The sequence below is a fragment of the Leuresthes tenuis genome, unplaced genomic scaffold (genome assembly GCF_036924035.1).
Source record: "Leuresthes tenuis unplaced genomic scaffold, fLeuTen1.0.hap1 SCAF_8, whole genome shotgun sequence".
Lineage (NCBI taxonomy): Eukaryota > Metazoa > Chordata > Actinopteri > Atheriniformes > Atherinopsidae > Leuresthes > Leuresthes tenuis.
Window position 1 is genome coordinate 3,669,111 of NW_027325362.1, and position 11,198 is coordinate 3,680,308.

Sequence of the window (11,198 nt, forward strand, 5' to 3'; positions counted from 1 at the left end):
GTATTAATGATTTTAAAATTAGATTTATCTGAACAAATGTAACTCAAATAGATGCAAGACATGGCAAATACTGCAGTAGAAGCACATAAAGTGGTTATATACTGCCCCCTAGTGTACAAAGAGCAGTATTACTACAGCCTGTGCTGAGTCAGAGCTGAGAGGCAGCATGCTGAAACGTGAAATAATTCATTTTTATTTCACGAGGCACTGACTTTTTTTACTACGAGCTCAAAGAATAAAACTTTAAAGTTTAAATACCTTTTATGACCATAGAAATCAACAACGTCATGGCTACAAATATGCTGCGTTGCACTTTGTGCTACTCTGGGGAGATTTAATTAAAAAAGAACATATATATAAATGATGATAAATGTGACTAAAATAAGTTAAGTTATGAAAAAACAACCAAATTAAATGTGAATAATATTTGTTTCTGCATTAATTTTAATCTACATTCATTAAAGTTTGTGTTAATGTTGTTTTTTTATTTACTTTACCTCAGTTTTCACTTTCATTTGTTCTTTTAATGGGAAGATATTTAATTTCTTTCTTGTTCGTCAGTCCTTCACATCGTATTGATCCATTTATTCCTTCCAAATGATGTATTTCTAATTATTTTTGATATATTCTAATCAAAATAACAAATTAAACTGAAAACTAAGTAAATAGCTACATAAACTTGAGCTTAAATGAGTTTAAACTTAAAGCAGAAAAATTGACTTTTCCTCATTTTATTTGATTATTTTTGCTAAACTTAATGTTTAATTTTAGTCTCATTCACCATCAGTTTTGTATTTATTTGGGATTATTTCTGTTCCAGGCCTCAGTGTTAAGGAATAACGTTAGTTTATGACAAAGGTCACTACTAATTAGAATCACTGTTGTCCAGGATTTATTTTCCCATTGTTGTGTTCAGACAGTTCAAAGACGTTTGAGGGGAGGCTGAGAATATGGGGACCTGCAGGAGGAAAAGATGTTTGACATTTTGCCCTCTAATGGGGGATCAGTACGATTAATAAGCCTCAGTCTCGGTTTTTCCTCTAACTGATGAGTTAGAGGGTCATTCCTTCACTCATTTCCTCGCTGATTAGAGGGACTCTTGACAGAATGATGCAGAATGTCAGCACTGCAATCTCATTTCGACTTTCCAACTTTGACCTCGGGGAGCTTCGCCTCATCGGGGTAAAACAGAGCAGCGGAGGGTGCGGGTGGAAACCGGTAAAGATGCTTCATTTGGCCGAGGCACATGCAGGGAAGCAGCCTCCTATCTGTGTCTGTGGTGGAGGTGGAGGACCCGGGTGGAGGACCCGGGTGGAGGCCCACAAGCAGGAGACGGACAGATGAAAGCAGACAAGATCTGACTGTAAAATGAAAATGAAGCGATGCAGCAGTGCGCTCGCTTCATTTTGAAAACGCAGTGCGCTCGCTTTATTTTTAAAACGCAGTGCGCTCGCTTTATTTTTAAAACGCAGTGCGCTCGCTTTATTTTTAAAACGCAGTGCGCTCGCTTTATTCTGAAAACGCAGTGCGCTCGCTTTATTCTGAAAACGCAGTGCGCTCGCTTTATTCTGAAAACGCAGTGCTCTCGCTTTATTCTGAAAATGCAGTGCGCTCGCTTTATTCTGAAAATGCAGTGCGCTCGCTTCATTTTTAAAACGCAGTGCGCTCGCTTTATTCTGAAAACGCAGTGCGCTCGCTTTATTTTTAAAATGCAGTGCGCTCGCTTTATTCTGAAAACGCAGTGCGCTCGCTTTAATCTGAAAACGCAGTGCGCTCGCTTTATTCTGAAAACGCAGTGAGCTCGCTTTATTTTGAAAACGCAGTGCGCTCGCTTTATTCTGAAAACGCAGTGCGCTCGCTTTATTTTGAAAACGCAGTGCGCTCGCTTTATTTTGAAAACGCAGTGCGCTCGCTTTATTTTTAAAACGCAGTGCGCTCGCTTTATTTTGAAAACGCAGTGCGCTCGCTTTATTTTGAAAACGCAGTGCGCTCGCTTTATTTTGAAAACGCAGTGCGCTCGCTTTATTTTGAAAACGCAGTGCGCTCGCTTTATTTTTAAAACGCAGTGCGCTCGCTTTATTTTGAAAACGCAGTGCGCTCGCTTTATTTTGAAAACGCAGTGCGCTCGCTTTATTCTGAAAATGCAGTGCACTCGCTTTATTTTGAAAACGCAGTGTTCTTGCTTTATTCTGAAAATGCAGTGCGCTCGCTTTATTTTGAAAACGCAGTGCGCTCGCTTTATTTTTAAAACGCAGTGCGCTCGCTTTATTCTGAAAATGCAGTGCACTCGCTTTATTTTGAAAACGCAGTGTTCTTGCTTTATTCTGAAAATGCAGTGCGCTCGCTTCATTTTGAAAACGCAGTGCGCTCGCTTTATTTTTAAAACGCAGTGTTCTCGCTTTATTCTGAAAACGCAGTGCGCTCGCTTTATTTTGAAAACGCAGTGCGCTCGCTTTATTTTGAAAACGCAGTGCGCTCGCTTTATTCTGATAATTTTGATGAGTAATCCTGATGGATGGTTATTTACACCTTTGCTTTAGTTTAGTTTTAGTTTTTTATTCTCCATATTGAAGCCTTTGACACCTCCAGCTAATTCAGAGCTGCTCTATGGCTCTGTCCCCGGCACGGATTTGATTCTTATTCTTTACACAAAGGCACCGATCCAGAGACCTGCTCCACTGACAGTGCAGTGTGAACGCAGGGGGGGACGAGAAGGCAGAGCACATCTCACCTGACAGGGGTTAAAAAGTGAGAAAGAGCACAGTTCAGGTTCAGGAACATGTTTTTTAATCTGTGTGTTGCTTTCTCTTTGGTCAAAGCATCTTTTCACACTTCACTGTCCACGCCGCGCTCATCCGCACACGAGACAGTACTGCTGTCTGCCTCCAGCCACCCCCCCACTCCTCAGCTCAGCGCTGAAAGCTTCCATGGTGGCATTCGTCAGCTGGCTGTTGCTCTTGGTTGTAAGACAGTCCTGATGTTTTGGAAAATATGCAGAAGCTGCTCCTGAAACTGGAATAGTTGCTTCTGAAAAAAGGAGAAATTTAAAAAAGGACTTCTTAAAACACAACTGCACTGATGATGGTTTTTCTCCCCTTGTCCTGTCCTATGGCAGCAGAATTGTAATCTGAATACCTTTTATGCCAAACAGATTTGCTTTATGAATGTAAAGCTCCCCTTGATGCCCATCAACTGCTTATTCATTCTTTTTTGTTACAATATTTCACATGATAAATAATAGTAATAGAGCCAAACCGGACCGGGGGGTCAGGGAAAGAAGAAGAAACAACAGAAATAGAAAGAAAACCAGACAACCAGCTGCTACACCTGTAAAAACAAAAAAACAGTCGACAATCCACGGCCTCTGTGGGGAATCCAGCCTTCAGCCACCAGGAGCTCCTGAAAGCAGACAAGCAGAGAAACAACAAACACACAAACAAACAAAAACAACACAACTAGCAGCAATCACACACAACACAGCTGTGGATATAAGCTGAAACCACAGGATAACACATCAACTCACATGGCACAGGTCCTACATGATAACTGTGCCTAGTTATGAGTGTAGAAGTGTACAGGGCCACAATCCACAGCCCCCCCACCCCCCCCAGCAATCAGAAGCAGGCAGAGAGGGCCACAAGACCCAGGCCACCAGCAGCCCCCACAGAGCACAGAACCCAGGAAACCCACCGCAGGGACAACCAGGCATCCACCCAGAAGACTGCAGAGGAAGCCCCCGGACAGAGCCCCCATAAGGACAGAGCCCCCATAAGGACAGAGGCCCCCAAAAGGACAGAGCCCCCAAAAGGACAGAGCCCCCAAAAGGATAGAGCCCCCAAAAGGACAGAACCCCCATAAGGACAGAGGCCCCCGGGAACCAGGGGCAACGGCCCACCGACCCCACCAGGCTCCGCCACCCAGGCATGGGCCGTACCCCAGGAGCCTGAGCTCCCCCACACCCCCCGGCAGAGGCCCCACCTAATACCAGAGAGGGCCACACAGTGGACCAGCGCCTGCCCCAGCGCCCCTGGCCAAGTGCCCCGGGAGTCCAGACGTGCCCACAGGTGGGTGAAGCTGCGAGCCCCCCCCCAGTCTTCCCACATGGGGAACAGCACAAGGCCCAGGCCCAGACCCAGGCAAAGGCCCGGGCCCAGACCAAGGCCCAGGCCCAGGCCCAGACCCAGGCAAAGGCCCGGGCCCAGACCAAGGCCCAGACCAAGGCCCGGGCCCAGACCCAGACCCAGGCAAAGGCCCAGGCCCAGGCCCAGACCAAGGCCCAGACCAAGGCCCAGACCAAGGCCCAGGCCCAGGCAAAGGCCCAGGCCCAGACCAAGGCCCAGGCAAAGGCCCAGGCCCAGACCAAGGCCCGGGCCCAGACCCAGGCCCAGGCAAAGGCCCAGGCCCAGACCCAGGCCCAGGCAAAGGCCCAGGCCCAGACCAAGGCCCGGGCCCAGGCCCAGGCCCAGACCAAGGCCCGGGCCCGGGCCCAGACCCAGACCCAGGCCCAGGCCCAGGCCCAGGCCCAGGCCCAGACCCAGGCAAAGGCCCAGGCCCAGGCCCGGGCCCAGACCCAGACCCAGGCCCAGACCAAGGCCCAGGCCCAGACCCAGGCCCAGACCCAGACCCAGACCAAGGCCCAGGCCCAGACCAAGGCCCAGACCAAGGCCCAGACCAAGGCCCAGGCCCAGGCAAAGGCCCAGGCCCAGACCAAGGCCCAGGCAAAGGGCCAGGCCCAGACCAAGGCCCGGGCCCAGACCCAGGCCCAGGCAAAGGCCCAGGCCCAGACCCAGGCCCAGGCAAAGGCCCAGGCCCAGACCAAGGCCCGGGCCCAGGCCCAGGCCCAGACCAAGGCCCGGGCCCAGACCCAGACCCAGGCAAAGGCCCAGGCCCAGGCCCAGACCAAGGCCCAGACCAAGGCCCAGACCAAGGCCCAGGCCCAGGCAAAGGCCCAGGCCCAGACCAAGGCCCAGGCAAAGGCCCAGGCCCAGACCAAGGCCCGGGCCCAGACCCAGGCCCAGGCAAAGGCCCAGGCCCAGACCCAGGCCCAGACCAAGGCCCGGGCCCAGACCCAGGCCCAGGCAAAGGCCCAGGCCCAGACCCAGGCCCAGGCAAAGGCCCAGGCCCAGACCAAGGCCCGGGCCCAGGCCCAGGCCCAGACCAAGGCCCGGGCCCAGACCCAGACCCAGGCAAAGGCCCAGGCCCAGGCCCAGACCAAGGCCCAGACCAAGGCCCAGACCAAGGCCCAGGCCCAGGCAAAGGCCCAGGCCCAGACCAAGGCCCAGGCAAAGGCCCAGGCCCAGACCAAGGCCCGGGCCCAGACCCAGGCCCAGGCAAAGGCCCAGGCCCAGACCCAGGCCCAGGCAAAGGCCCAGGCCCAGACCAAGGCCCGGGCCCAGGCCCAGGCCCAGACCAAGGCCCGGGCCCGGGCCCAGACCCAGACCCAGGCCCAGGCCCAGGCCCAGGCCCAGGCCCAGACCCAGGCAAAGGCCCAGGCCCAGGCCCGGGCCCAGACCCAGACCCAGGCCCAGACCAAGGCCCAGGCCCAGACCCAGGCCCAGACCCAGACCCAGACCAAGGCCCAGGCCCAGACCAAGGCCCAGACCAAGGCCCAGACCAAGGCCCAGGCCCAGGCAAAGGCCCAGGCCCAGACCAAGGCCCAGGCAAAGGGCCAGGCCCAGACCAAGGCCCGGGCCCAGACCCAGGCCCAGGCAAAGGCCCAGGCCCAGACCCAGGCCCAGGCAAAGGCCCAGGCCCAGACCAAGGCCCGGGCCCAGGCCCAGGCCCAGACCAAGGCCCGGGCCCAGACCCAGACCCAGGCCCAGGCCCAGGCCCAGGCCCAGGCCCAGGCCCAGGCCCAGGCCCAGGCCCAGACCCAGACCCAGGCAAAGGCCCAGGCCCAGGCCCGGGCCCAGACCCAGACCCAGGCCCAGACCAAGGCCCAGGCCCAGACCCAGGCCCAGACCCAGACCCAGGCCCAGGCCCCACAGCACACACTCACATGTTTGAGTGAGTTTGAGCTCAGCTGCAGTGAAGCAGCAAACGAATGAAGCGCTCTTACCGTTGCACACGGCCAGTTTGCTTCCTCCTACGTACTGGCTGTTCCATTTGTACCCCGTGTGCTCGCCACATTCATCAAACAAGCGACTCCTCCTCAGGAAGCCGAAATCGAACCCCTGTAAAAGAAGATGGAATCACACGACTCGCCTCACTGGCAGATGATCGCGCTTAAAAAGAGAAACGCCGTGTATATAAACCACTCACAGAGTTGCACAGAGGTTTGCAGTAGCGCTTGTTGTCGACCGTGACACATGCCAGCCCCCCATCACTGGGCACTTCAGGCTCAGGGCATTGCTTTGGCTCAGCATCCTTGCATCCTGTAACTCAATGAATATTTAATAAATGCGGATCGTGAAGCATTCAGACCGTCAGCAACCCTGACGCTTAAAACAGAGAAATCCACTAAATGAGATGAAACGCTCTCAGATTGTGCTGAAATGATGGTTGTCGTGGCAGCAGACTGTCATTAACCGTGTTTACAGGCACCTTAATAGTCACAATAACCACCTTAATCACAACCAGCTCATTAATAATATGAGAGGTTGTTTCCTCTCGGGGCAGGAAGTGGCAGCATGTGACGCGGCATCAAATCCGTGCCGTAATCGGACCAAACGCTTTATTTTGTAGACTGCGAATTGAAGTTTTCCCCCACTTGGTATTCTTCCCTGCTTCACAGCAGCCATTTGCATCAGAAGTGGAACTGGAGTTTTTGGGGCCACGCCATGAATAATTCACCAATGACCGTCGGATCATTTGGAAAATTATCTTCCATTCCCCCCCATCAGTAAACTCAGTGAGAACAACTCTCTCCCAGCAGGGAGCTGCTCCTTCACATCGAAGGCCTCCGTCTTCCTCTGCTTCTGTTCAATTAATCCATTTTCATTAGTAAAGATCTCAAAGCGAGTAAAAAGGTCCACGAGGAGGAATGACTTCAAACATGACGTCATCATTTCCACATGATGTCGTGCTCTGAGGAGTCCAGGCCCAACGTTGACTCGATTACGTCATTCTTAAAGACACATTTTCCCCTTTTTGCTCCGTTTGCACATTAGTCTGAGGCGGCGGCGCGCATCTCGTGGTGAAATTGATGTTTATTTAGATAAATCTCCACCCCTGAGGAGTCCAACATCAGCTGCTGGAGATCAGCTGGGCTGAAAGGATGCTCTGAGCTGTGGGAGCAGAAAGCAGAGAAACTTTCCACCTGAACCAGAGACTGTTCCAGGAATCCATCAGAGATGTTTAAAAAATACGTGTTGATGTTTTTAAAAAGAGCTCCAGACCTTTTTAATCAGGCTTTTATTTGATTTTATTGATTTTATTTATTCCTTTTAATCAAACTTCTTATCATATTTAATTTTAGTTCTATATTTTATTTTTTAAGTAGACATTTTAACTATAGGAGCTGAAAAGCCTTTAATCTTTTTTGTTCATTTTACACCTTTTTATCTCATTTTACTGCTTTAGTTTTTCAGTTTTTAGCTCCAGTGTTTCCTCGTGGGCGGGGGGGCTGTTCTGTGGACTGCTCTGGCCCGGGTGGCCTCTGCACCTTGGCATGGGGGCTCTTGTCAGCCCGGGTCGGGACCGTCTCTGTGGCCCCCCCATGGTGGCTCTTTCCTTGCTTTAGGTCCGTCTCTGTCTGATAGGTGCAGTGGGTCTGAGCTCGTGTGTTTCTCTGGGTATTTCTGGGGGTGGGGGGGGGGGCTGGTATGTCCTATCATTGTTGTTTTTAGCCTCTTTGAGGCACTTTGTGTTGCTTTTAAAGCCTGAAAGGTGCCATATGAGTAGAATTTGATGTGAAATATCCCTGCAGATCGTGCCGAGCGATCAGGATGTCAGGAGTGGAAAAAACACACCGTACTGTGTCTGTGTCGACCTTCTCAGCAGGTCATTAAGGCGTGCAACTGTCCATCAGGGGACCGATAAAAAGCACGTCTTAGCAAACCTGACCCAGACCGACTGGAATCGGTTGTTTTCTGCAGCACATCGCGGTGAAAATGATGCAGTGAAAGAACAGCCGGGTGTCTGTGGCTCATCCTCCTACCTCTCAGCTGGTGTCTGTGCAGCGAGTCGGACAGATTCCTCGTGTACATCAGCAGAGCAGCTGTCTGCTGAGCGCTCCACGACGGAGGGGGGGTTTCTCCACACTCTCCTGCCACCTTATGGGGTAAACCAGGTACAACACTTTGTTTATTCCTCAGACATGTTGTCAGTAGATGGAGCGAGCTGCTTTATCCCCACAAACACTCACAGTTTACCTTGAGATCAGCCGACAGACGCTCAAAGATCTCAGTGTTCGAGCCACAGTTGAGAGGTAAAGTTTCGTGGGCTCCAGAGGAGGAAAAAGCTGCGAAACAAACACAAGCGATCAGACTCATAGCTGTAGCTGTGTGCCGTGTTAATACACCACCTGAAACACTGCTAACTAAAACCACCTGTCAGGGAACAGAGCAGAGTGAGAGCCGCCCGTAACGCCATGGCCACTGAATTCTGATGCTTCTGCCCCAGAACCGAACGCAGCAAACTGTGACAGGCGGATTTATTGACTCAGTCTGTGGGGGCAGAGTTTACAGAATTGGCAAATACTCTGGTCTTCGGCCAAGATAAGAGTCGCTGCTCTGCCAGCAGTCCCCAAACTTCCACCTTTGGCCTATAATGTAACTCAGACTTTGGCAGATTCTTGCAACATTTCCAGAAGCCATTTTTCAGCATGCACGTCCCCACTTTGTGCTGATGGGGGAGCTGGCAGCACACGCTATCCGCTGTAATTAGGCCTGCTTCTGCTCATCAGACAGGATGTCACCAGAGCTCCTTAGCTGTGAGCCCATTATGAAGCCAAACGCTGGCATGAGATTCACATACGTACACCCACTCACATGCACACCAGCCAATCAAACACACACAGTAAGTCGCTGTCAGTCGGTTCGCTGTCCCACCAAGGATGACTGTAAATAATTCACTGTGGATGTTATTCATTATGGATGTCTGACGATCTCGGAGCAAATGAATTATTGAAGCTTTTAGGAAGAGCGATTGAGCTCATTAACACGGGGAATTGCCTTTTATGTTTGATTTGAGGAACAAAGATTAGTTCTCGAAATGGACTTCGAGAGCCGTTATCTTCTGATCAACATGTCCTCTACAGGCCTCGATTCTTTCCAGGCTTTCCTCTGTCGTCTTTTATCTAATAAATCCACGTTTTTCCATCCAAAATTCTCAGTTTATAATATCCTAATTATGCTGAAGTCATTAAAGCTTAAATGTGAGCATGTTGTAGTAGTTTGAACAACAAAGAGAGTATTTATTGTTGTGGAAGCTTGCTTTTTATTTGCTACAGACTTTGTTAAAGTTACGAAACACGTCATACAGTGAAATTCTAAAAACTTACAGGTTATGCTGTTAATAACTCTTAAAGGGGAACTCCGGTATTTTTAAACCTCGACCTTATTTCTGGCATGAAATACGTTCATCTACTCACTGAGAACAGTTTGGTGAAAGTCGGCGTCCTTCGGAAGATATTTAGATAACTGGAGATCCATATAACGGAGTGAACGGGGCTTAGAGCCTCTAAATAAGGCATTATCTGTCTTTATTTCACCGATACTTTAAGAAGAATGAATGAATGAACGTGTGCTATAGCTCTGTTAGCTCATAGCTGCTGTTATGTGGCTACTTGCAGCTATAGGAGAGCTAACGGAGGGATTTCTACACAGGCACTCTACTGGGACCACTTCATCCACACGCCCCCCTGCAGCACAGTTTATTCACTCCGTGCTCTGTGACAGTCGGCTAACTTCACACAGAGTTTGCTGCTGCTAGCTTTGTGCAACATGGCAGGATATTTATCAGATTTTGACAATGAGAACGACAAGTTTGAGTAAGATGGACGTTCTTACCGGAGTGAATAAACTGTGCTGCAGGGGGGCATGTACTATAGCTCTGTTAGCTCATAGCTGCTGTGTTGTTGTTATTGGCGGCTATCGGGGGGCTTATAGAGGACTTTCTACACACTCGTCTGCTGGGATGAGTGTGTAGAAAAATACGGGAGTTCCCCTTTAAGCATGAAGCCTTGACACAAAACACTTAAAGACATGATGTAAAAACATCAAAGTGTACATAATATGAAGCTAAAGCTAATGCTTTCTCACTGTAAACAAAGCAACATCTGTAATCCCACAGCAGGAACACATTAACATGAATTAAATTTAGCTATTGGCAATTAAAATCTCTCCGGAGCATTTAGGCAACCCTCTGAAGTAACGAGTTCCAACACGAGGGCCACTCCAGGGGAGGCGGATCTCGTTTATATTCATGAGCATCAAGAAGGAGATCAATATACAAACCTAATTTCAAGAATAGATGAGAGTTTGTCTCAGACTTTTAAACCGGACGCCACTGTCAGGAATAACCCTGAACCATAACCGGCAGGATGATTGTGGAGGACCCAAACCCAGGAAACATCAGTCCAGAGGCTGACAGACTATTGACTGAAGCTCAAAAGAAACCAAAAGTACGCCTGAGACAGGAAAACCACAAACTAAGCTTGGAAAACTAAGACTAAATAATAGAGGAACAGTTCTACGGAAAGATCAATGGTGAAAGTAACGGTGACGATCTGACAAAGACGGAGCTTAAGAAAGGAGGGAATATACTGTGGAGAGCTAATGAGAAAGTGACTGCCGCTGTGACAGATGGAGACACGTGTGAAAGAGACCAGGGGAAAAGACCAAGGCAACCAGGACATACTGGCAAGAAACAAGAATCTAATCACTGAGGACTGAAAACAGAATTCAAGGGGAAACACCAACAAAGAACACAGAACCGAGAGAAAACCAAGAAATAATTAAACCAGAGAAGAGACTCAAAAGAACTCAGATCGATACACAAAAAGCGTGGACCGTGACGCTGTGTCTGGCATCGGGTAAATGAGCGCGATGCACGTGATGCTCAGCCACCTAAATAAAGCTTCAGCTGTGTCTCATTTCAAAGGGATTGATCTTTTTCTGATCAATTTGTATGTGTGTAGTTGATATAAACGGATTAAAACAGAGTAACTGATGACAGGTGAGGGTGTCAGGATTGGGTGTCACAGAAACATCCACCACAGGCTTAGTTTTGGTCGTAGCTCAGCACTTTGTGCCAAG

General features: G+C 49.8%; 1 protein-coding gene across 1 annotated transcript; it reads right to left on the reverse strand.

The window, feature by feature from the left end:
- Positions 1-2,764: 2,764 nt before the first annotated feature.
- On the reverse strand, positions 2,765-8,600 carry LOC140312744 (uncharacterized). The gene is made up of 6 exons (XM_072390536.1): positions 8,490-8,600; positions 8,313-8,401; positions 8,099-8,213; positions 6,262-6,374; positions 6,059-6,173; positions 2,765-3,027 (listed from the first exon to the last, which is right to left on the reverse strand). Exons 1-6 carry the CDS (start codon positions 8,530-8,532, stop codon positions 2,852-2,854), a joined length of 651 nt encoding a protein of 216 aa, XP_072246637.1. The 5' UTR covers positions 8,533-8,600; the 3' UTR covers positions 2,765-2,851.
- Positions 8,601-11,198: the final 2,598 nt, after the last annotated feature.